This window comes from Acomys russatus, chromosome 26, assembly GCF_903995435.1.
Source record: "Acomys russatus chromosome 26, mAcoRus1.1, whole genome shotgun sequence".
NCBI lineage: Eukaryota > Metazoa > Chordata > Mammalia > Rodentia > Muridae > Acomys > Acomys russatus.
Genome location: NC_067162.1, coordinates 31692494 through 31716779, shown reverse-complemented (window position 1 = coordinate 31716779; position 24286 = coordinate 31692494). Strand labels below are relative to the sequence as shown.

Sequence of the window (24286 nt, the reverse complement as noted above, 5' to 3'; positions counted from 1 at the left end):
CTTTTCTTTTATTATACTTTTCACAACTTTCGAATTTTCCAATAATACACATGCGCTTATTTTTTCATATTTTTTCACAGAGTCCCATGTCTTGATGCACAGCTCTCAAAATAGCGCGCCGGGCTGGACTGTGTGGACTTCAATTCCCAGCAAGCATTGCGCCAGACACAACGGGAACTACGGAGGCCGAAGAGAAGGACGAAGCCCACCACCCCCGCCCCAACCTTGGTCCTTTCCGTCCCAGAAGCCCGCGGGTGGCTTGGAACAGTGTTGTTATCATGGCAGCGGGAGCCGGGACATCGGGCCCTGCTTCCGGCCCGGGCGTTGTGCGTGACCCGATGGCGTCACAGCCAAGGAAACGGCCCAGCCGAGAGGGCGGGGAGGGCGCGCGGCGGTCGGACACGATGGCGGGAGGAGGCGGGAGCAGCGACAGCGGCGGCCGGGCGGCCGGGCGGCGGGCATCGCGCAGCGGCGGCCGGGCTCGGCGGGGGCGGCACGAGCCGGGGATGGGAGGCGCGGCGGAGCGGGGCGCGGGGGAAACGCGGCTGGAGGAGGCGGTCAACCGCTGGGTGCTCAAGTTCTACTTCCACGAGGCGCTGCGGGCCTTTCGGAGTAGCCGGTACCGAGACTTCAGGCAGATCCGGGACATCATGCAGGGTGAGGGCCGCGCCGGGCCGCGGGGAGGAGAAAGGTCTGTGGGGGACAGTGACTTGGGGTCCGGGGCTCGCGGAGTCAACCATGTCTTCTTTCCCAGCGTTGCTTGTCAGGCCCTTGGGGAAGGAGCATACGGTGTCCCGGTTGCTGCGGGTTATGCAGTGTCTGTCGCGCATTGAAGAAGGGGAAAATTTAGGTATGGCTATTTCGTGTGTGTGGTTTTTCTGGGGTTAATTACGTAGGGTTTTGTTATTTTCAAACTTAACATCCGGGGCTGAAAGATTCCGGGTTAAAGTGCACTCCTGTTTGTACAGGGGAGGTCTTTTTTCATTCAACGGTGGTTGAATTCTCTGTATCAGGTTTTCTCCAATTTGAAGTTCATTGTTTGGTTTTCTGTGGCTTTTTGTTTTGTTTTGTTTTCTCCCACCTGTTAATTGCACGCCCATTTTTGTTGCTGAGACACATTCTTCCCCCTTTTCCTCCTAATAGTAGAGTGTGAACACACACCCCAACACACAGACACACACGCGCACGCACACACCGAGTAGAACTTGGCAGCTGCCTACCAAACTGTCTTCCGTATTGGCCACTTGTATCTAAGGAAGATGTGTTGTTCTGGATTTTAGAGGCAAATGTATGTGTTATAATTGGGCTGTGTTGAGAAGTATTGAAAGATAGCCACTTGAAATACGTTGATTTGAAACCGGTGTGGTGACACATGCAGAGGCAGGTGGGTCTACAGGACAGCCAGGGTTACAGAGAAACACTGTCTTTTTTGCATTGTTTTGTTTAGTTTTTTCCTCAGACAGGGTTTCTCAGTGTAGCCTTGGCTGTCCTGGCCCACGCCTTTAATCCCAGCACTCAGTAGTCAGGCGAATCTCTGTGAGTTTGGAGGCCAGCCTCGTCTACAAAGTGAGTCCAGGACAGCCAGGGCTGTTACACAGAGAAATCCTGTCTCGAAAAACCAAAACAAACAAACAAACAAAAAAATACATTGATTTGAATTTGGACCATATCACAAGAACATAAGCAGAATAAGTGCAAATTTTACTGGGTTTGCATAGTCCATCGTTGTCTTCTCCCTGTACAGCCCTAGCTGTCGGACTCACTGTGTGGATCAGGCTGGACTCTGCCAGCTCAGTGCTGGGATTAAATGCCTGATTTTCACAGTCCTTTATACAAATGTGCCTTATAGTGCATGCATGCTTCCACAGATGACTGTATATATTTTCTGGACATGTTTGCTACTCCCTAGAAAAGAGCTTACAGTGGACACTGTGTTCTGTTCTAGACTGTTCCTTTGACATGGAGGCTGAGCTCACGCCCCTGGAATCAGCTATCAATGTGCTGGAGATGATAAAAACAGAGTTTACACTGACAGAAGCAGTGATCGAATCCAGTAGGAAGCTGGTCAAGGAGGCCGTAAGACATCCTTTTAATATTTTTTTTGTCTAACAGAAATTAGGGATCTTTGAGAACACATGTGGATTCTCTCCTGTGTGGGTAAAGGAAAGAGCAGGCAGAGGGAGAGAGAGAGAGAGAGAGAGAGAGAGAGAGAGAGAGAGAGAGAGAGAGAGAGAGAGCGCGCGCGCGCGCGCGCGCGCGCGCGCGCCCCCGTGCGCAAGCTGGGTGTCATCGCTACACATGCTCCCTTCTTACTTGGAGAGCATTCTGCTCTGTGGTTTTGGTCTTCCTTGTGGCCTGGACAGGAGGGACCATTGAACTGGGAAGCGGGCTGACATTGAAGACTGCCTTGGGGTGTGACTGCTGAGGGAGGGACTTGAAGGCTGTTCCCTGTAGTCAGATTAGAATCAGAGGCAGCTAGGGAAAGAACTAGCACAGAAGGGTATTCTAGAATATAGGAGCTAATGAGTTTCTAGGAATGTGAGGCTGTCTCTTTGTTGGATGGCTTCACATAGAACTGTAAACAAAACAGAGTGGTGTGGGTTTTTCTTCCCGTCTAACCGAGGCTGGGGTGTGGAAGCAGAAGCATCCGTGGGAAGGAGGAATGGCTCTGCCTTGCCTTGGTGAAGGAAAGTCAGGGTAACAGAAGAGAGCTCCTGAAGAGGGCGAGGTCATGAAGGGAGAGGAGAGGGAGGAGACCCTGTTTCACAAGGAAGACATTGCTGGGTACAAATATGGGGGAGGGGGTTGGTTTTGTGTTGTTGTTGTTGTTTTTGGGGTTTTCAAGACAGGGTTTCTCTGTTATCTTGGCCATCCTGGACTCACTTTGTAGACCAGGCTGTCCTCGAACTCACAGTGATCCTCCTGCCTCTGCCTCCCGAGTGCTGGGATTAAAGGCGTGCACCACCACGCCCAGCCCACCACCTGGCTTTTTTGTTGTTGTTTTTTTAATCCAGTATGCGTTAGGTACAGGTATCTGTTCAGTTAAGGACCTGGAACAGGAACTACTGGCTAATTGTTCAGCCGGGCGTGGTGGCGCACACCTGTAATCCCAGCACTTGGGAGGCAGAGGCAGGTGGATCCCTGTAAGTTCGAGGCCAGCCTGGTCTACAAAGTGAGTCCAGGACAGCCAAGGTTACACAGAGAGACTCTGTCTTGAAAAAAAAGAATATTACTCAATTCAAGGACAATAAGTCCACGGAAGTTTTTAGTTTAGGTAAGTCAGATTGTGTTGAGGGAAATGACTGAAAAGCCATTAGCAGTGGAGGAGAAACCTTCGGGTACTCTGAAAACAGCCCGGCTTCTTCTGAGTGGAGGAAGTGTTATCTGCAGAGTAATTTGTTCAACTCCTTTAGAAACAGGGACTGTAGACTCCTGTCTTGTCGTAGGCCCGTGTCTCTTCCTGCTTTTCTTTTGAAATGGAGTCTTACTATATGCAGAGTAGCCTTGATCTACTTTTCCTTGCCTCAGCCTCCCGAGTGCTGGGATTGCAGGCATACAGCGCACAACCAGCTAAGTAAATTCATGTCTTAAATTATTGTTTGTAATGTCTGTCAGTGAAATCTAAACTTCCTGGGGTTGTAGAGATGTCTCATTGGTTAAGAGCTCTGGCTGCTCCTTCAAAGAACTCAGGTTTATTTCCCACGACCTACATGGAGGCTCACAACAGTAACTCCATCCCAGGACTTCTGGAGCACTAGCCATGCATGTTGTGCACAGATGAGCATGCAGACAAAACACCATGCACTTAGAATAAATAAATATATATATATATATATATATATATATATAATTTTTAAAAAAAAACTTTAACTCTGGGCTGGAGAGATGGCTCAGAGGTTAAGAGCACTGGTTGCTGCTCTTCCAGAGGTCCTGAGTTCAATTCCCAGCAACTACATGGTGGCTCACAACCATCTATAATGAGATCTGGTGCCCTCTTCTGGCGTGCAGGTGTCCATGCAGGCAGAACATTGTATACATAATAAATAAGTAAATCTTAAAAAAAAAATTTAACTCCTTTAAAATAGTCAGCCAATTTCTCCTATTGGTTTTGTGTGCTTTTTGGCTTACCAGGCTATGTCTTATAGTTACCATATTATTGGTAGGTTGCAGGAGAGGAAGGGGAGACCAGAGTCCGTCCTGGGACTCGCTCTGGAACCCAGGCTAGCCTGGGACTCGAGGTTACATAATTCTTGCCTTTGCTTTCTGGGTGCTGAGATTACAGGCATGCACCACCATGGGTGGCTGGCTTCCCCCCCTCCCCCCCGCCTTGTAGACCAGGTTTATTTGTTGTTTTAATGGTGCTGAGCAAAGGTCAGAGATACAGGAATTTTCTCTTGTTATGCCTTTTGAATTTTGTGTTACGTGTACATACTGCCCCTTCCAGAGATAAAGCTGTTGAACACAGGGCCTTATATGCTAGGCAAACCCTACTGCTAAGCTACATTCCTAGCCTTTACTGTAGTTGTCACTTCAGTATAATAAATTAAGACTTAGCAGCTTAAAACAGGGACTATTAGTTTTCAGTTGCCAAAGGTCAGGAAGCTAGTGGCCCACCTGAGTGGTTCTGGCCCAGGAGTTCTTAAATAAGGGTGTAGTCAAGCTGTCAGCTGGAGTTGCTGATGCTGTAGGTTGGTGGTGGTCTGCATGCCGATCCTGTCAGAGGCTCTGCATTCAGTCCTAAGTACTGCAGAAACAGTCAGTCACAGTGGCAGTCATTTTGAGACTCAGCTGGTGCTGCCAATGTTGGTGTTTATTTGAAATCCCTGGACCCAGGAGGCTGAGATGGGAGGATCTTGGGTTGTAAGCAAGCCTCAAGGTCTGGAAGATCTGATCCACACTCTGCTGTGGCCACTAGCAGTACTCACACTGTAGGCCAGCTGTGGGGTCTTGTACACATGGGACTGTGTCACATTGTCGACCAACTGTGGGTAGTGTACTCGTAGGACTGTGTCACACTGTAGGCCAGCTGTGGGTAGTGTACTCGTAGGACTGTGTCACGCTGTAGGCCAGCTGTGGGGTCTTGTACACATGGGACTGTGTCTGTGTGTGTGTGCATGTGCATGATTTATAGAGTGATCAGAGGAGAACTTTGTGAAGTCTTTTCTCTCCTTACCCCTTTATGTGGGTTGTACGATTGGATTGCAATCTTGAGGTTTGCACAGCAAACTCCTTTACCCACTGAGCCATCTTGATGGCCAAGACCAATGGATATTAATGTGATTCAGAAAGCCAGGCATGGCAGAGCACATACCTAATCCAAGCACTAATGTGGTAAAGGCAGGTGCCAGCCTTCTCTACATGGTGAGACCATGTCTGAGAGAGAAGGGTTCACTAAGTTGGCTTGTTGGACAGAAAGGGATGGTTCAATAGTTAAGAGCACTGGCTTTTCTTCCAGAGGACCCTAGTTCTAGTCCTGGTATCCAATCCACATGGTGCCCTACAATCCTCTGTAACCCCGTCCCAGAGGATCTGATGCTCTCTTCTAGCCTTCTCAGGCACTGTGCACACCAGGTGCACAGACGTGCTACAGGCAAAACATCCATACATGTAAAATAATTTGGGGTAGTTTGAGATAGGGTTTCTCTGTGTACCCTGGCTGTCCTGGAACCCATTCTGTAGACAGGTTAGCCTTGAACTGCCCTGGTGGCAGCCGTGCCCAGCAGTGGTGCTGGCGAAGCACAAGCACACTTTGAAAGAAGGAAAGCAAGCAAAGAATGAAGACCTCATTAAAAATCAAACCATGTCCATGGGTTTGGAGGGAGGGTGTCTCCCTATGTAGCTGTTTCTGACCGTCCTAGAACTCACTATCTAGCCCTGGCTGGCCAGGAGCTCACAGAGATCTGCCTGTCTTTGCCTCTGAGTGCTGGGATTAAAGACAAGCAGTACCACATCTAGCTGTTGGAAGATCTAGTGTCCCTAAGATGTCTGTTCTGTCTCGTTAATCTAGTTCATATTACATTCTCAGCCACTGATTTTTACATACAAGAAAAGGCAGAGGAACTAAAGTAACCAGAACAAAGGATACAACAGATAGGGATGAGGGAGTAGAGACACCAGGGCTAGGGTGTAGGCGAGTGAGTGCTAGAATCCTTGCCTAGTGTGTGGGAAGCCCTTACCACACATACATGTCCAATAGGTTTTAGGTTTTTGACAGTATGGCAGTTCTGTCACTAGTTATATTAAAGGCAAAGGACAGTCTTAAGCATTTGCTGTTGAAGCAGTGGAATGTCAGTGTACAAAAATGAACCATGACCTTAAACATTTTATACCAAAAGTTAATTCAAAATAGATCACAAAGAAATTGTAGCCGGGTGTGGTGGCGCACACCTTTAATCCCAGCACTCCGGAGGCAGAGGCAGTAGGATTGCCTGGTCTACAAAGTGAGTCTAGGACAGCCAAGGGTACACAGAGAAACCCTGTCTCGAAAAACCAAAAAGAAAGAAAAGAAAAGAAAAAAGAAAGAATAAAATGTAAATCAATGGAACCTTTTGTTGTTGGTTTCTTTAAAGATTTGTTTATTTATATTCTGCCTGCATGTGTGCCTGCAGGCCAAAAGAAGGCACTGGATCTCATATAGATGGTTGTGAGCCACCATGTGGTTGCTGAGAATTGAATTCAGGGCCTTTGGAAGAACAGACAGGGCTCTTAACCTCTGAGCCATCTCTCCAGCCAAGATTTTGCTTTTTTGAGACAGAGTCACTATGTAACCCTGGATGTCTTGGACATCTCTATGTAGGCTGGCCTCAAATGCCCGCCTCCCAAATACTGAGATTAAAGGCATTTGTTACCACACACAGCTTAAAATCATGAATCATCTTGAAGAAAACAAAATCATATTAGGTAGCACTTTAAAATCAGTTCAGTGTCTCATGTCTGGCGTTTCAGCCCTTAAGAGTGCAGGCAGGAGGATCAGGAGTTAAGGACAGCCTGGGCTGCCAGGGACTCTTACCTGGACAAGAAAAAACTGGGGCTTGCTGGAGAGATGGGTTAGTTAAAAGCACTTGTTCTTGCAGAGGGCCCTGGCTTGGTTTACTACCCATATGACTGTTCACAACCATGTGTAACTCTGGAAACCTATGCCCTCGTCTGACCTCTATGGGTACCAGGCACAAACACACATGTTGTGCATACTTACATACAGGCAAACATTCATACACATGAATACAAATAAACAAGCTTTTTAAAAAGTCCTCAAGAGGAACAAGTGCTACATGGGGCTTCAAAATTTTAAAACTTAACTTCTGAGAGAAACATTACATAGAAGGGATAAACTACAGAACTGGAAGAAAATAGTTGCAAGTCATATCTGACAAGGGGCTTGTAGCTATAATATCTAAATAAATAGGTGTGTCTCCCAGCACTTGGGAGGCAGAGGCAGGAGGATCACTGTCAGTTCAAGGACAGCCTGGTCTACAAAGTTAGTCCAGGACAGCCAAGGCTACACAGAGAAACCCTGTCTCGGAAAAAACAAACAAATAAATAGGTAGGGGTGTGTGTGTGTGTGTGTGTGTGTGTCTGTGTCTGTGTGTGTCTGTGTCTAAACTTGTATGCCTCCTCCTTTTTCCTGAGACAAGATTCTCAGTCTATAGGCCAAGCATTGAGGTTACAGGTAGGAGCTATCACATTGGCCTGAAGTGCTTTTACTGGTTGGGACTTGGTTTCTTTGTTTGTTTGTGGCCATTGTAGCCTGGAACTTACTCTGTAACAGGCTTTGAACTCAGAGATCCATTTGGCGGTTTGGTAAAGTTTTTAATTTTAGATTCTTTTTGGTTTGGTTTGGGTTTTTTTTTTTTTTTTTTTTTTTTTTTTTTTTATGTGCAGTAGTGTTCTTGCACATATGTCTGTGAGAGTGTCAGATCCCCTGGAACTGGAGTTACAGACAGCTGTGAGCTGCTGTAATATCCTATCTTAAAACGAAACAAGAACAAGATAATACAGTTTAATGATTAAAATGTTAGTGACTCAGAGGGCTGGAAGATAGCCTAGTGGTTTAGTGCACTTGCTGGGGTTTGTTTGTTTGTTTGTATATTTGTTGGGTTTGGTGTTTCGAGATAGGGTTTCTCTGTGTAGCCTTGGCTGTCCTGGACTCACTTTGTAGACCAGGCTGGCCTCAAACTCACAGAGATCTGCCTGTCTCTGCATCCCGAGTGCTGGGATTACAGGCATGTGCCACCATGCCTGACCACTTGCTGTTCTTGTAGAGGATCCAAGTTCAATTCCAGCACCCAATTGGCAGCTTAAGCTATAATTCCAGGTCCAGAGGATCTAATGATCTTCTGATTTTTTGTTTTTGCTTTTTTTCCGAGACAGGGTTTCTCTGTGTAGCCTTGGCTGTCCTGGACTCGCTTTGTAGACCAGGCTGGCCTTGAACTCACAGTGATCCGCCTGTCTCTGCCTCCCGAGTGCTGGGATTAAAGGCGTGCGCCACCACGCCCGGCTTATGATCTTCTGATTTTGTTGGTCCATACACATATAAGCAAGCAAGCAAAACCCTCATACACATCAAACTGAGCCATCTCTCCAGCATTGAGATTTGTTTCATTATGTAGCCAGGCTCTTTGTTGAACTTGAAAGTAACTGGCGTGGCGCACGCCTTTAATCCCAGCACTCTGGAGGCAGAGGCAGGCGGATCACTGTTGAGTTCGAGGCCAGCCTGGTCTACAAAGTGAGTCCAGGATGGCCAAGGCTACACAGAGAAACCCTGTCTTGAAAAACCAAAAAAAAAGAAAGAAAGTAACTAAAAGATGGCCCTTGAACTACCAATCCTACCTCCATCTCCCAAATGGCCAATATATATTTTTGTTGTTTTAATATACCGGGACTGGAAAGGTGGCTCAGTGGTTATGAGCAGTTACTGCTCTTGCAGAGGTTCTGGGTTCAGTTCCCAGCACCCACTCAGAGCTATGCACATGGAACAATACACATATATGTAGGAAAACGTGCGCGCATGCGTGCGCACACACACATGAAAAATAAACATAAAAATATCCTTACTTAAAAAATAAATTAGCTGGGTGGTGGTGGTGCATGCCTTTAATCCTAGCACTCGGGAGGCAGAGGCAGGTGGATCCCTGTGAGTTCAAGGCCAGCTTGGTCTATAATGTGAGTCTAGGACAGCCAAGGCTACACAGAGAAACTGTCTTGGAAAAAAAAATTTGGCCAGGCATGATAGTGTATGCCTTTAATCCCAGCACTCAGGAGGCAAAGGCAGGTGGATCTCCATGAGTTTGAGGCCAGCCTGGTCTACAAAGAGAATTCCAGCATAGCCAGGGTTACACAGAGAAACCCTGTCTCAAAAACAAACAAAAAGTAAATTAGTTAGTTAATCCCAGCACTTGGGAAGCAGATCTCTAAGTCTGAGACCAGCATGGGCTTCAGACAAATTCCAGGACAGCCAAGGGCTACACAGAAAAACCCTGGCTTTAAAAAAAGCAAATGAAGAAAGGAAAGGAAATGCGTGTGTGCATATATGCTGTGCACTAGATACCCAGAGAGGCCAGAAAAGAGCTGTGGTTTCCCGGAGCTTATATTATAGGCAGGTTGTGAGCTTCCCAGCATGGGTGCTGGGACTCGAACTCCCGTCCTCTGCAAAGTAGCAAGCACTCTTAACCACGGAGCCATCTCTCAAACCTCTAAAATCTATTTTTCTTTTCTTGTAGGGGCGGGTGGTGGGAGGGAGTGTTGAGATAAGGTTTCTCTGTATAGCCCTGGCTGCCCTGGAGCTAACTCTGTAGACTAGGCTGGCCTAGAACTCTGGGATCCACCTGCCTCTACCTGCTGAGTGCTGGGGTAAAAGGTGTGTGCCACCATTCCTGGCTCAAATAGCTCTTCTTTTTTGTGTTTGTGTTTGGTTTTGTTTTTTGAGACAGAGTTTCTCTGTGTAGCCCTTGCTGTCCTGGATTCATTTTATAGACCAGGCTGGCCTGGAACTCAGAGATCCGCCTGCCACTGCCTCCTGAGTGCCAAGATTAAAGGTATGTGCCACTATACCCGTCTCAAGTATCTGGTTTTTTTTGTTGTAGTTTATTTTAAGATTTATTTATGTATTATGTATACAATATTCTGCCTGCATATAACACCTGCAGGCCAGAAGAGTGCACCAGATCTCATTATAGATGGTTTGAGCCACCCTATGGTTGCTGGGACTTGAACTCAAGTCCTTTAGAAAAACAAACAGTGCTCTTAACCTCTGAGCCATCTCTCTAGCCCCAAGGATCTCTTCTTTTTTTTTCTCCTCAAGGATCTGTTCTTAACAGTTTAATATTTGACACATTCTCCTCCATCCCAGGACATTATGTTAAATGGATTTTTGGAGCTAGGAGCTTACTCCATTCCCCACTACCCCCTTACGCCATTGACCCGGTATTGCAGTAACTCCAGGACCTATGGACCCCTGGGGGATATTTTTTTTTTTTAATGTTAGGGAGGATTCAGATAACAGTTGCACATTGCTGATAGAAATGCTAAGTAGATGGCTGGAGAGATAGCTTAGACGTTAAGAGCACAGACTGCTCTTTCAAAGGTCCTGAGTTCAATTCCCAGCAACCACATGGTGGCTCATAACCATCTATAATGAGATCTGTTCTCTCTTCTGGCCTGCAGGTGTATGTACAGGCAGAACATTGTGTACATAATAAATAAATAAATCTTAAAAAAATAAAAAAGAAAGAAAGAAATGCTAAGTAGAGGCAGGCAGATCTCTCTGAGTTTGAGGCCAGCCTGGTCTACAAAGCAAGTCCAAGACAGCCAAGGCTACACAGAGAAACCTTGTCTCAAAACAAACAAACAAACAAAAAACCTGTTTGAGCATCTCTGTTTATAGTAATCAAAAACTGTGACTACATGTTCTTGAGTGGATAAATAAATAAACTATAATATATCCCAAACACTATAATGGTACTCAACAGCAAGAAAATGGAACTCTGACAGTACAGCAACACTGGTAAGCATTGTGCTGAGTGAAAAAAGCATCCTTAAAACAGCTGGTGCTAGAGTTCAGCTTGGTAGTGAATGCTGTGATCTCAGCTCTTGGAAGGCTGAGGCAGGTGGATTGAATTTTATGTGATAATACTCTGTCTGCAAAAGGCAAGAAATAGTGCCACTTTACTTCACTCCTGTGATACCAGAAAGACACAAAATAGCAAAAAAAAAAAAAAAAAAAAAAAAAAAGATTTAGGAAGTGGGGGTGGAGTGGTATTAGCTTTATATTGTGGATACAGAAGTTCTGGGTGCCCTGAACAGTTTGTGTGTGTGTGTGTGCGAGTTAAATGTAGTTAAACCTAATAGGACTGATGGGGTTTATAAGAATAACTGTGTTGGGCTGGAGAGGTGGCTCAGAGGTTAAGGGCGCTGACTGCTCCTGCAGAGGTCCTGAGTTCAATTCCCAGCAACCACATGGTGGCTCACAACCATCTATAATTTGAGCTGATGCCTTCTTCTGGCCTGCATGTACACCTGCACCGTATACACAATAATAAATAAATAAAGATCAAAAATATTAAAAAAAAATAACTGTTAAGAAAATAAGTATAATAATTTCTGCTGAAAATGATGTGCAAGTAAGCATGGTCATCTGAAAAGATGTTTGATTTTGCATCTTCCAAGAATTTATAGTTCTGCATCCTTGTTCAGGAGCCCTTGGCACCAGTTTTGTCTACCCTGGATGGCTGTGCTTATATATGTTAAAAGTCTCAGTTGTCCAGCCACTGTTGTCTTTCCTTGAGTATTTTCCTTCAGAGTTTTTTTACAGAAACCTGTTTCCTCTGTGGCTGATGAGAGATCTTGTCCTATCTTGGTTGTTTTTATTTGCTGTTGTGGGTGAGCTGTTGCACAATCTCAGCAGCTCCCTGCACACTCGAGCTAGAGTAACCAGCTGGCATGTATGATATAAGGCTTGTTTCTTGTTCCACAGCCTCAACTCTTTCTGAATGGAACCAGAGGAACACTGTGCTCAGCACATCTCTTGTTCATTTTCCCCACATTATGTTCTCTCACTGAGGCTCAACATTATATTTTCACATTATATTTTCTTTGACTGAGCGTCAACCCTACTTCAAAAGATTGGAATCGATTGTTCTGTGAACCTGAAGTTTTGGGACTCTGGAATAATTCTTGTCTGTTCTGTCTTTCCTTAGGCAGTCCAGCTCAGATCGGCTAAGAGCCTGTAGTCCAGGGAGTCCAGCTCTGCTCTCTGAGGCACTAAAAACAACAAAAGCTACAGCTGTGGCTGCTCATGGTGCTTGAACAGTAATGTTAGTGCAGGACTTTGATACACTGAGAAAGAAGTCATAGGCAGCTATACGATTTATTTATTTTGGTTTTTCAAAACAGGGTTTCTCTGTGTCCTGAAACTGGCTCTGTAGACCAGGCTGGCCTTGAACTTAACGGATCCCCCAGCCTCTACCTCCTGAGTATTGGGACTAAATGCCTGTGCCACCCACCATGCCCAGTTAAAGATATGTTTTTAACCAAGTATGTTTTGGTATTTGATATTTTAATAACATCTGTTACTACAAACCTTTTTTCTTTCTTTTATAGGCTGTCATTATTTGTATCAAAAACAAAGAATTTGAAAAGGCTTCAAAAATTTTGAAAAAATACATGTCCAAGGACCCCACAACGCAGGTAAAGTTGATATGTTTTTATTCCTATGACTTAACATCTCACTGCTTTTTGTGGAGTGGTAAGGGAAAGGTTCTTGATTAAGAATGCCGTCTATCCTGAGTGTGTAGGATACACTGTTAACTCCAGCACTTGGGAAGCAGTGCAGGCAGATCTTTGTGAGGACAGCCTTGTTTACATAGTGTGACCCAGGCCAGAAGTACTGAGTGACACTGTCTCAAAAAGGTCATCTAAGTATTCACCTTTAAATACTCAATCTCTTGTCTGTGTGTGATCCCAACCTTTGAGGATTGAGGCAAGTGGATTGCAAGTTTAGGGACTGCCTGGGGCTAAAGTGAGTTCAAGGCTAGCCTAAGCTACATAGAAGACATGTTCACATCTTTCTTTTTATACTTACTGTAACTCCGTCTGTAGCCTCAGATTCTGAGATTGGCTTTTCAAGTTTTAATTTTCACAAACCACTCGTTTTCCTTGTTCTGTTAGTGTGGTGACATAGCATTTAAGTAATTAGTACCAGGTATTCAACAAAAAGTACAAGACTTCTAGCCCTGTCTATATAAATGCTAGCCCCCTACACCTGGAAAGCCATGTTAGGAAGGACTTTTTTTCCTGTCAGAATTTCCATTCCCTGTCAGAAGTGTGGAAGTCATTTTAAACTACATCTTCAGTTGTCCCTTCACTCTACTTGTATTATTTTATAAACTTAAATTTTAGGCTGCAAAATGTTGCTTAGTGGTAGGGCATTTGCTTGACATGTCTTGGATGTAAAGAACCTGCCACCCAATAGGCCCACAACCCACTTTGTCCCTTTTTGTTGTTTTGAACGGAGCTTCTCTATGTAGAAGTGGCTGTTACTGAACTAATAGACCAGGCTGCCCTCAGACTTAACAGACACATGCTTGCCCCTACCTCTGTCGTATTAAACATGAACCACCATGCTTGGCAAACTCCCCTTGGATTTTGAAGAGGTAACGTGTATATAGTACAAAACTCAAAAGATACCTAAGGGCCTGTGAAATCAGGTAACGGTGTGTGACACCAAGCCTGGCAACCTGAGTTCTGTCCCCAAGACCCAGTACCTGCCTGTCCGCTTGTCCTCTGACCTCCACACTTGTGCTACTACACACACACACACACACACACACACACACACACACACACACACACACACACACACGTAAAAATGTATTTATAAAACTTAAGTTGTGTCAGGCGTGGTGGCTCATGTCTGTATTCCCAGGACTCAGGGAGGCAAAGGCGCGTGGCTCTCTGAGTTCAAGGCCAGCCTGGTCTACAAATCAAGTCCAGGACAGCCAAGCCTAAACAGAGAAACCCTGTCTCAAAAAAACAAAACAAAAAAACCTTAAGTTGTAAGAAAATTTACAGGGTTAATTAAAAAACGGAGTGAAAATTCCCTTGCCTTTGGACTTGACTCACATTGTTACTGTCAGAGGCAGAAGCACCATCTCTAAGCAAGTCTTGGGTATGCACACACAAACCCATTTTGCATCTTTGATCTGCACAGATTCTACACACTGATTTGAACACTTATGTTTCTTTATCTCTTAATATTGTAGCAAGAGGTTTTCTATGAACATATGATGGAGCTACTTTGCCTCTTCTTTGTGACTAGTTGCATAAGTAGCCTACTGTGCCTGAACCATGGCTTATCAAGCAGCCCTGAGTTGTCCGACAGCCTTACAGATGTTTTCCTGGTGCTCTGTTGCAGCTCAGCCCTGATGTTTACTGTTCTCCTTTCTCTTGTTGTGAACATCGATCTTTCCTGTAGAAGCTACGAACCGATCTCCTGAACATTATTCGAGAAAAGAACGTGGCCCACCCTGTTATCCAGAACTTTTCTTATGAGACCTTCCAGCAGAAGATGCTGCGCTTCCTGGAAAGCCACCTTGATGACACGGAGCCCTACCTTCTCACGGTGTGCCTTGGCCTCTCTTTCATTCCCATAACCATGTTTGGGTCCTTCAGCATGAGGGGTAATAGAAATTTAGACATGAAAAAAATTGACAGAGACTGGATTACACAGACTACTATTCTGAGTGCCTGTGAGATGCCTAAGATAAGCTTCTGCCTGCAGCACAGATGGTACCTGGTTTTTCTCACCTGCAGTTTACTCTTTCACATGTGACCAGTCTTGTAGTTATAGTAGCACTTTTTCTTACAGTCCACTGTGGTTTCCACAGGCAGTGACGTCCGAGCTGAGAAGTAGATGTGGAATGGTAGGAGTTGGTAGGTGAGGGAAGGAGAGACTGAAGTGGGTACAGTCCAGAGGAGCCATATAAGTGACTTTTTTTTCCTCTTCTTTTTTATTTGGTATTTGTATGTTTTGCCTGCACAGATGCCTGTGCACCACGAGTGTGTGGTGCTGGTGGAGGCCAGACACTGTCAGACCCCTGGGACTGCTCAAGTTAGTGATTGTTGTGAGCCACCGTGTGGGTACTGAGAATCAAACTTGGGTTCTCTGCAAGAACATCCAGTGCTCCTAACTGCAGAACTGTTTTCTTGCCTTGCCTCTACCTCTTGAGGTCTCACTATCCTGGCTAGCCTGGAAAACTGTGTAAGCAGGCTGGCATCAAACTCTCAGTCCACTGGTCTCTACCTCCTGAGTGCTGGAGTTAAAGGTGTGGGACACCATGCCGCACTGGCCTTATGAAGATAATCCTTAGTTGGGCTCAAAAGATTGCATGGGGATGCAACTACTGCTCTGTACCGTTAGCAGAAGGATTATGAGGTTTGTTTTGTTTTGTTTTTTTGTTTTTGTTTTTCGAGACAGGGTCTCTCATGTAGCCTTGGCTGTCCTGGACTCACTTTGTAGATTAGGCTGCCTCGAACTCATAGTGACCCACCTGCCTTTGCGGCCCGAGTGCTGGGATTAAAGACGTGCACCACCGCACCTGGCTGGATTATGAGTTTTGAGGGTAGCCTGGGCTAAGCAAGCCCCTATCTTAAGAACCTAATAGCTGGGGATGTAGCTCAGTGTTAAGATACCTGGCCTGGTACGTAACAGGCTCTGGCTTTGATCCTCAGCACCACAGCAGAAGGAAGGACGAGACGAAGCAGGAGTCTGATAATATTTGGTTTGGGTTGGGTTGGGTTTTTGAGACAGGGTCTCTCTGTGTAACCTTGCCTGTCCTGGACTCACTTTGTAGTCCAGGCTGGCCTCGAACTCACAGTGATCCACCTGCCTCTGCCTCCCCGAGTGCTGGGATTAAAGGTGTGCGCCACCATGCCCGGCTCTGATAATGTTAAAGTAGCCTGTCGTGGTGGTGGATGTGCGGCCTGTTAGGAGAGTGTTGGTGACAGGTCCTATCAGCTGCTTGACAAATCTCAGGTCACTTGTAAGGCAGACAGTTAGGACAGCTAGCCAGGAAGTATCTGGATGTTGGAACTTTGGCCTAGGTGTGTTTCATCCCTTTGCTTTTTGGGTAACTCGGAACTATTCTGCTCCTTACATCAGGGTAGAACTTATCTCTTAAGACACCATGCCACAGTTGTATCTGAAATGAATGGGACAGCCTAACAGTAGGAGGGAGGCGGATGAGCAGAGTTAGGGCAGGAATGGCTTGCCTGGGACTTCCTGTGCAATATTGCTAACGATTTCCAAGTAACAGTCAGTAAGACAAAACATATTTGTGGGGATATAGCTAATGAAAATAATATACACAAACTAAAAATCATTCTCATCTTTCAGGTATCTTAAGTTTTAAAAAACGTTTGAGCCAGGCATTATGGCTCACCCCTGTGATTCCAACACCTGGAAAACAAGCAGGAAAATCACTACAAGCCTGGTCTGTCTGTCAAGTTTTGAGCCACCCAGAACTGTATGTTGAGACTCTGCCTCAAGAAGAAAAAAAAACCAAGGAGGGGTCTGGAAAGATGGCTCAGGGGTTAAGAGCACTTGCTGCTCTTGCAGAGGGCCCAAATTAGATTCCTAGCGCCCACAACCACCTGCAGCTCTAATTCCAGGAAATGTAATGCCCTCTTCTGGCCTCTAGGACATGTATGCATATGAACTCAGGCTAGCACGTGCCCGTGTATGTGAAAATATTTTAAAAAGAGAAGTAGGGGGAAAATTTTACCTTTTATTTTTGACTCCAAAAGAGATTTGGGAACCAGAAACTGGATTAGGTCTGAGGTTGGAAGGACAAAGGTACAGTGCAGGAAAGTTCTCCTTAGGATAGCTAGCCCCCTGAGGTGTTACTGTGGTGGCTCTGTTGTTTTGTTTCAAGCTGAGGAAGAGAAGTTTAGGGGTGCCCCGATGCTGTGCCCCTCTGAGTCCCCCAGCCAGTGCCCGGATTGGATTTGTTGCTTACGTGTTGAGTATGTTCTTGGTGAGCAGCAGACATGAGATGACATCTGCGCTTCCTCTTCTGATCACACCCTTCCTTTCCCAGATGGCCAAAAGGGCGCTGAAGTCAGAATCTGCTGCTTCAAGTACAGCAAAGGCAGAAAAGCACCCAGTCCCAGAGCCCGCGGAACAGCCATCTCGAGAGCCTCCAAGGTGAGCATGTCCTTGTGACTGTGGGGGACACTTAGCAAGATGAGTTTCTCTTGCTGGATAGATTTACCAGATTATTGGCATACCATACTGCGAGAGGCAGGGAAATTGAGAATAGCTGTCTGGGCTCTATGGGAGGATCCTGATTGACACTTCCCCAAAGTTCTGTTTTTACCTATCTGTCTCACCTGTAACTGTGGGACGCACACACACACTCATATACACATTTTATGGAGACAGAGTCTCCTTCTGTAGCCCAGGCTGGCTAGGAACTCGCTGGGACTCACTCCGTTAGCTTCCCGTGTGTGAGGACTGCAGTGTGACCCACCATACCTGGCTGGATAGTTAGTAATTTAATACATTCAGGAGTAGTGTTCAAGTAAATGAGTCAGGACTGGGCATGGTGGCACATAGCTTTTTTTTCTTTTTTTCTCCAGGGGTTGGGGAGTTATAAGGCAGGGCTCTCTGTGTAGTCCTAGCTATCGTGAAACTTACTCCGTAGACCAGGCTGGCCTTGAACTCAGAGATCGGCCTGCCTCTGGTGGCACTAGAAGACAGAAGCAAGAGGCTCCTGAGTTAGAGGCCAGCCTGGGCCATATAGTGAGACCCAATCTCAAAAACAAACAAATGACAAGAATTGGTTGCAAATGTCAAAGAAAAGGAAGGAAAGAAGACAAGTCTGGATCTCAGGTCTGATAATTTAACACAAAAGTAGATTCCTTTGGGGGTGGGGGGAAGCTGTGTACTAATTAATTTTTATTAACCCTAGGGGAAAATGTTTATTTAGCTCACAGTGTCTGAGGTTCGAGGACCCATGTATGATAATGGCCTTCTTGTTGGCATGCCAACTGCTGGTAAGAGGAGGAGGGAGGCCGGGCGTGGTGGCGCACGTCTTCAATCCCAGCACGTTTAAGAGGCAGAGGCAGGCGGATCTCTTGAGTTCAAGACCATCCTGGCCTACAAAGAGAGCTCAGGACAACCTTGGCTGTTACACAGAGTAACCCTGTCTCAGGGTGGCGAGGGAGGTGGCGGTTGGGGGGGACTGACGGAGGGAAAAAGAAGAATGTCGTCTCCGTGTGTTCCCCACCTCCCAGCCTTGAGCACATTGATAGTTAGTCTTGGGGTCTCTCTCCTGATGGCCTTTTCTAGTCTTAGTCACTTGCTGGGCCCTATCTTCAAACCAGGTTAAATGTCAGCATGTAACTCAACGAAACTTTATCTGAATCGTAGCATCCTGATTTGAAATAGAGAGGCCCAGATGGGTCCTAAATTAGGACATTCTGAAACAGGACACTACAAAGGAGAGACAGGGTTTTCTGATTTGAGTAGTTGCTACTTTGTGAAGTGTCTAAGCATTCCAAAGTGAGTTCAGATTTTCCTGGTGAAATGTCGTGTGTGTGTGTGTGTGTGTTTGGTTTGGTTTTAGGTTTTTTAAGACAGGATTTCTCTGTGTAGCCTTGGCTGTCCTGGACCCGCTTTGTAGACCAGGCTGGCCTCAAACTCACAGCGATCCACCTGCCTCTGCCTTCCGAGTGCTGGGAAGCCACCACGCCTGGCTTTGTGTGTGTGTTTTTAAATTTCTCAGGTTCTGCCGGGTGTGATGGCACATGCCTTTAATCCCAGTACTCTTACATGATGGAAAACATTGCTTTGATTATATAGACTAAAAGGGTTGACAGCACAGACTGGAGAGGCCTCTGGAGAGAATAGCATTTACCTTGGTTTCTCTAAGGGTCTCTGGTTTAAAACTTAAACTTGATACAACCTAGATTTGTTCTCATTGAGTGAAGGCTTTTATAAACAACAGGTGTCACAGGAAGTAGCCTGTCTCTCCCCTGTCCCCCGAGTCGTCCCCTCCCCCCTTTTGATTTTGTTGTTTTTTATTTTGATGGAGTGTTTGAAGAGCCCTCTGTTTGAAGCCTTATTCTTTGCAAAAGTCCTGCGTGCTTGGGTGCACTTCCACACTGAGGAGCCTGACTCTCCTGTGTGTGTTTTATTTGCAGACAGCCTCGGAACACTCCACCCACCATCGGAATGAAGACTCTGAAGGCAGCTTTCAAAGCTCTGTCTACTGCACAAGACTCAGAGGCAGCTTTTGCAAAACTGGACCAGAAAGATCTGGTACTTCCTAATCTAGCATCCCCATCATCACCAACCCACAAAAACAAGAGACCCAGGAAAGATGGCCATGAAAGCTCAGCTCCTGCTGAGGGTGAGGGAGGCTCAGAACGGCAGCCCAAGAACAATCGCATGACAATAAGCAGATTGGTTTTGGAGGAGGACAGCCAGAGTACTGAGCCCAGCCCAGGCCTCAACTCCTCCCAGGAGGCCATGTCAGCGTCACCGGCCAAGCCCAGAGCTCTCAACCAACCCCACCCAGGGGAGAAGAATCCCAAGTATGAAGACCTTCTTTGTAGCAGTTTTGGGGCTGGTTGGCGGGCCTGGTTGGGCCTGGTTTTACTTCTGTGAATGAAGTAACCTTCTGCTAAGTTGCTCTGCCCTGAGGCTTGCTCAGCCTGCTAGAATGAGACTGGAGCAGGGAGTGACGTATAGCTCCACTGTAGGCTGCACGGCACTGTCCGAGGGCGTGAGTCAGGGAGGCTGCTGAGCCTTCTGCCTGTCAGTCTGAATGCCTCAGTGACTAAATGTCAGTCTCATTGTGAAATCTGTCGGAGTTGGGTCTCATTATACTTAGTTTTGTACCTTTCATGAGACTCAGCAAATTCAGTAAAGATTTCCTAATCTTCCTTTTGCTAGCTACAGTGGGGCAGTGGTTAGAATGTTAATTCTATTAATTTGATTCCCCGTTGTGACACCTACCCAGGCTTTGGGTTTGGCTGTCCTTTGTGCCCTACGTGGCCCGCCTCCGGGCACTGGGGTGCTTGCTCTCTCGGAACATGCTGTCTGTTCTCGGCTGTACATTCCTGTACCCACAGCGGATTGTCATTCCTCCAGCGTTGCCTGTCAGAGTTCTATTGGTGCTTCAGAGGGGAGAGAAACTTAGGTGTTTTCTGGGCTTAAGCACTTCCATGTTATCTTATGGAATCTCCAGTGCTCACTCTTGTGAGGTGGTCTTAGCCCTGTTGTCTAGCTGAGGGAGGCTCAGAAAAGTACTCGCTCACCTGATGTCACATAACTGAAAGTAGCAAATACTAGTTTTCGAGGTCTTAAGTTACATGCTGTTGACACAGCAGCTGGGACCACACACACCAGTTGCCTCTCTTCATGCGCTCTTGTGTGGCTGTCTCTGCTGTGTGTCATCTGCCTCACTGCCCTGCTCTGCCCTGTGACAGGCCATAGGCACAGATTTGCACGATGTGTACTGTTCTTGCATTCAGAAACAAGTCACTGGCAGCTCTGTATGCCCTGTCCTCTTCACAGAGAGCCTGTGAAGTGTAGACACTGCTCCAGTGAGCAGGCGGACAAACAAGAGCGTGCAGGGTGCCAGTAGATTGTAAATGGGAGTGTGTGAAAGTTGCACCCAGTGCTCTCTTATGTCCAGGGCATGAAGTATGGTGGGTACTCTGCAGCAAGAGTTGACAAAAATCACCTGTCACCTGTTTCTGTCTTAGCGTTTAATGGGACATAGCGGCATAGGGCTGTCCATGGCTGCTGCAGTGCTCTGCCTGTGAGGCAAGTAGTGGCGGCAGAGAAGGCAGAGTTTGCAAGCCTGAAACCCTGTCCAGTGGCCCAGCCTGAAGAAGTGTGTGAGACGCCTTGGGAGCCTGAGGAGAGTTCTGAGCCTGCGTATACAAGTCTTGGGTGGACTACATCCTTTAAAAGAACAAACATTAGTCTGGCCTTGAAAGAATAGGAAGATAGCAAGCATTTTATGGAGAGAAATCCTGGCAGTGCTGCTGCTGCTGCTGCTGCTGCTATGTGGGCATGGAAGACCTGGTGTTAGTAACTGGGGGATTACAACACAGAAGAGCAGCAGGGATAGGCTGTCAGGCCAGATCATAGTCTCTCGGTCAGGCAGGCCGCTTTTTAAGCTTTGAGGGTCACAGCTACAGTTTTGTTTTGTCGGTTTTGGTTTTTTAAGGTTTCTTTGTAGCTGTCCTGGAACTTGCTGGCCAGGCTGACCCCAACTCACAGAGATAGACCTGCCTCTGCCTCCCGAGTGCTGGCCTGTGCCACCACCGCCTGGCCAGATTTTTTTTTCAAGTTCTATGTTCCCAGGCCTGTGAGGCACCACTAAGGGCAGGGTGGGGAGCTGGTGACCACCGCAGGCTAGCAGGGAGACCCCAGAGAAGCCAGGGCAGAAAGGCAGTTAGGGGAAGCTGCCTGAAAGGCAACGTCATAACACCTAGATTTTTCTCTTCCCCTATGGCACCTTGCACACATAGATATTTGCTAGGGGTTTATTGAAGTAAAAGGGGTTCTTAGACCTTGTATTTAAGAGATGATAACCCCTAGCTGTATGTAGGCCAGCAGAAAATTAGGTTTTGTTTGCAGAGAGGGGAGGGACCAAAGCCTCAAGGACAGAGCCCAGCAGCCACAGGCCAGTATTCATGAAATTTAACCAGCGAGGAACCAAAGGGTCCAAAAATGGCCTGACTTGCCCTGGGCCACCTGACACTAGGAGGACTCAATTCTCATTCCCTTCCACACAGGAGAAGTGAGCAACAGCAGTCAGCAGGACAGTCTCCACACACTTAGGCCCCTAGCAAGCCCTACTGAAACGTTTGTGCTCAGAGCAGGCCTGAGAGTTCAAGAAGGACAGGTTACTAACACCTGCCTTTGAAGACCGCCGAGAATAGGACTGCAGCTCAGGGCAAGTGGTGGTCTCAGGGACCCAGGGTGGAAGCCTCCTGACTGGAAAAGTAGAGAACAGAGTGGCCTAGCCGTTACCTGTCTATTTGTAAATAGTGATCCACAGTAAAACTGAAGAGAAAGACCCTTGTAAATGATTGTTGTTTTGTTTAAATTATTCTCAGGATGTAACACAAATTAAGCACAGATACATTGTCTACCATTTGTCTCAGCTCCTCGCTTAGGTCACTTCTTAGGAAAACTACAAAAGAGGAGGGTCCAGGGGGTGCTAACCAGCTTTGTTGTTTTAAGCTGGGGTCTGGCTGTAGCTCTGTATGGCCTCACACTGACAGACAGGAGCAGAGGCCTTCTGTGTTGGCATCAGTAGCCTTTGGCTGGGGGTGTAGCTCAGCTGGTAGAGCACTCTCTTAGCATGCATGGAAGCTCTTGGTTTAGTCCTCAGCACCACAAAAGGCCTGGTAGCGCTCCTGTTAGAGCACTTGGGTGGAGGTAGGAGAGTCAGAAGGTTAGGGTCTTTGATGACAGAGCACATTCATGGCCAGGCTGGGCAACAGAACCCTGTCACAAAGGGAAAAGGGGAAAAGTGATTTTTTAAAATTTTTTATTTTTTTAATGGTATTGAAAGACCAGTAAGCTTCCTGAGCCTAGACAGGTGATAACTCAGAAGCAAAGCAGCCTGGGTTACTGTAGGTCAGCGGCTCTCAGCTTGTCGGTCTCGTCCCTTTCATAGGGGTTCATATCAGATGTTTACATTATAGTTCACAACAGTAGCAGTAATAGAGTTATGAAGTAGCAACAAAAAAAAATTATGATTGGGGTCACCACAACATGAGGAACTGTGTTTTAAAGGGTTGTGGCATTAGGAAGGTTGAGAACCACTGCTGTTAAGTGTAGGGTGTGGTAGATACAAGGTAGGAAATGGCCTGGGCTCATAGACCACAGAGGAGTATGCAGGTTTCACTGTGGTTTAAATAGACTAGCCTAGTCGATAACATGTATTTCAGGCTGGCTTTGAACTTGTGATTTTCCCATCTTAGTCTCCCACTTACTGTTATTACAGATGTGGGCGGTATGCTTTTATGGTGGTGTCTTTGGGAGGAGAAAAGGCTGGTATAATACTGATGAAAGGTATCTTGGCCTTAACTCCTGGGTACCAAAGTCAGCGTAAAAATAGGAGCAGAGCATGGCCCTGAGGGAGGGGGAAGAGTCTGCGCCTTCTAAGTCAGAGAAGCACTCAAATGACTGGGTGTGTTGCTGCCTACCTGTAATCCCAGCACCCAGAGTGCAGGGAGGAGGATTCGGAGCTCCAAGCCGGCGTGTGCTCAGAGTACAGCCCCTCTAAAAACTAAACAAATGAGGAAATCAAAAGAGTTTTGAGGGAGATGACAGTATGGTGGTGTACTTTGACACAATGCCCAGTTTGACCCTTGGCATGCAGCCTGGGGCAGGATCGAGGGTATGGAGCTGCCTGGGTAGCCCAGGAAAAAGGACAGTGAGTTTGAGCATTGTTTAGTGAGTCCCGAGTGAGTGCTGAAAGTGAGCTGCGCTCAGAGTTTGGAGTGGAGGGAGTATTTCATGGCTCATCTTCCTTGTTCTCCCCCCAGAATATCCAAAGACAAGTGGAACAGCCCTAACGGGCTTGAAGAGAAGGAAGTTTGGATGGAAGAGGACCAGCTGTTTCAAGTTCAGGGTAAGCCCCAGAGTTTCCCTGCCCTCTTAGGGATGTTTGCTGAAGTTTGATGCATGGTCTTGTCACGTTCATGTGCCAGCAGCATCAGTCTCCTAGTTAGACAGCTGAATAGGGATCCGATCTCATTTTGAGTCACCAGGAATCAGATTGTATTGTTTTGTTATAAACAGGGTCTTGCTGTGTAGCCCAGGCTGGCGTTAGTTTTAGGTTCTTCCTGCCTCTCAGCCTCCCAAGTGCTGGGATCACGGGCTTAGAGTCACATTTGGCTCCCTGTATTTTCTTTTCTTTTCTTCCTTTCTTTATAAAGATTTATTTATTTATTATTTTGTATAAAGTATTCTGCCTGTATATGTGCCTACAGGTGAGAAGAGGGTACCAGATCTCATTATAGATGGTGGTTGCTGGGAATTGAACTCAGGACCTCTGAGATATATATATATATATTCCCCTTTTCTTGGTGGCAATAGTGATGAGACACGGTCTCATGTATTCCGTTCTGTTCTTGAACTCCTGAGCCTCGTGCCTCTGCTTCCAAAGCTCTGGGAGTATAGCCATCCACCATTACACTATTTTTTTCCTTCCGTTTATTTTGGGGACAGAACCTCTGTCTCCTGAGTGCTAAGCCT

The 24286-nt window shown here is 46.5% G+C and overlaps 1 protein-coding gene across 2 annotated transcripts in view; it reads left to right on the top strand.

The window, feature by feature from the left end:
* The first annotated feature begins 254 nt into the window (after positions 1 to 254).
* Terf2 (telomeric repeat binding factor 2) overlaps positions 255 to 24286 on the top strand; it is a 29550-nt gene continuing 5518 nt past the window's right edge. The window contains exons 1-8 of one of the 2 annotated variants that reach the window (XM_051168704.1): positions 264 to 657; positions 755 to 850; positions 1946 to 2076; positions 12598 to 12684; positions 14471 to 14617; positions 17094 to 17200; positions 19201 to 19593; positions 23575 to 23660. In XM_051168704.1, the coding sequence (XP_051024661.1) occupies positions 279 to 657; positions 755 to 850; positions 1946 to 2076; positions 12598 to 12684; positions 14471 to 14617; positions 17094 to 17200; positions 19201 to 19593; positions 23575 to 23660 (1426 nt within the window). In that variant the 5' untranslated portion in view covers positions 264 to 278. Of the gene's footprint in view, positions 658 to 754; positions 851 to 1945; positions 2077 to 12597; positions 12685 to 14470; positions 14618 to 17093; positions 17201 to 19200; positions 19594 to 23574; positions 23661 to 24286 lie in introns of both variants that reach the window. The other variant, XM_051168703.1, reaches the window with a different exon arrangement.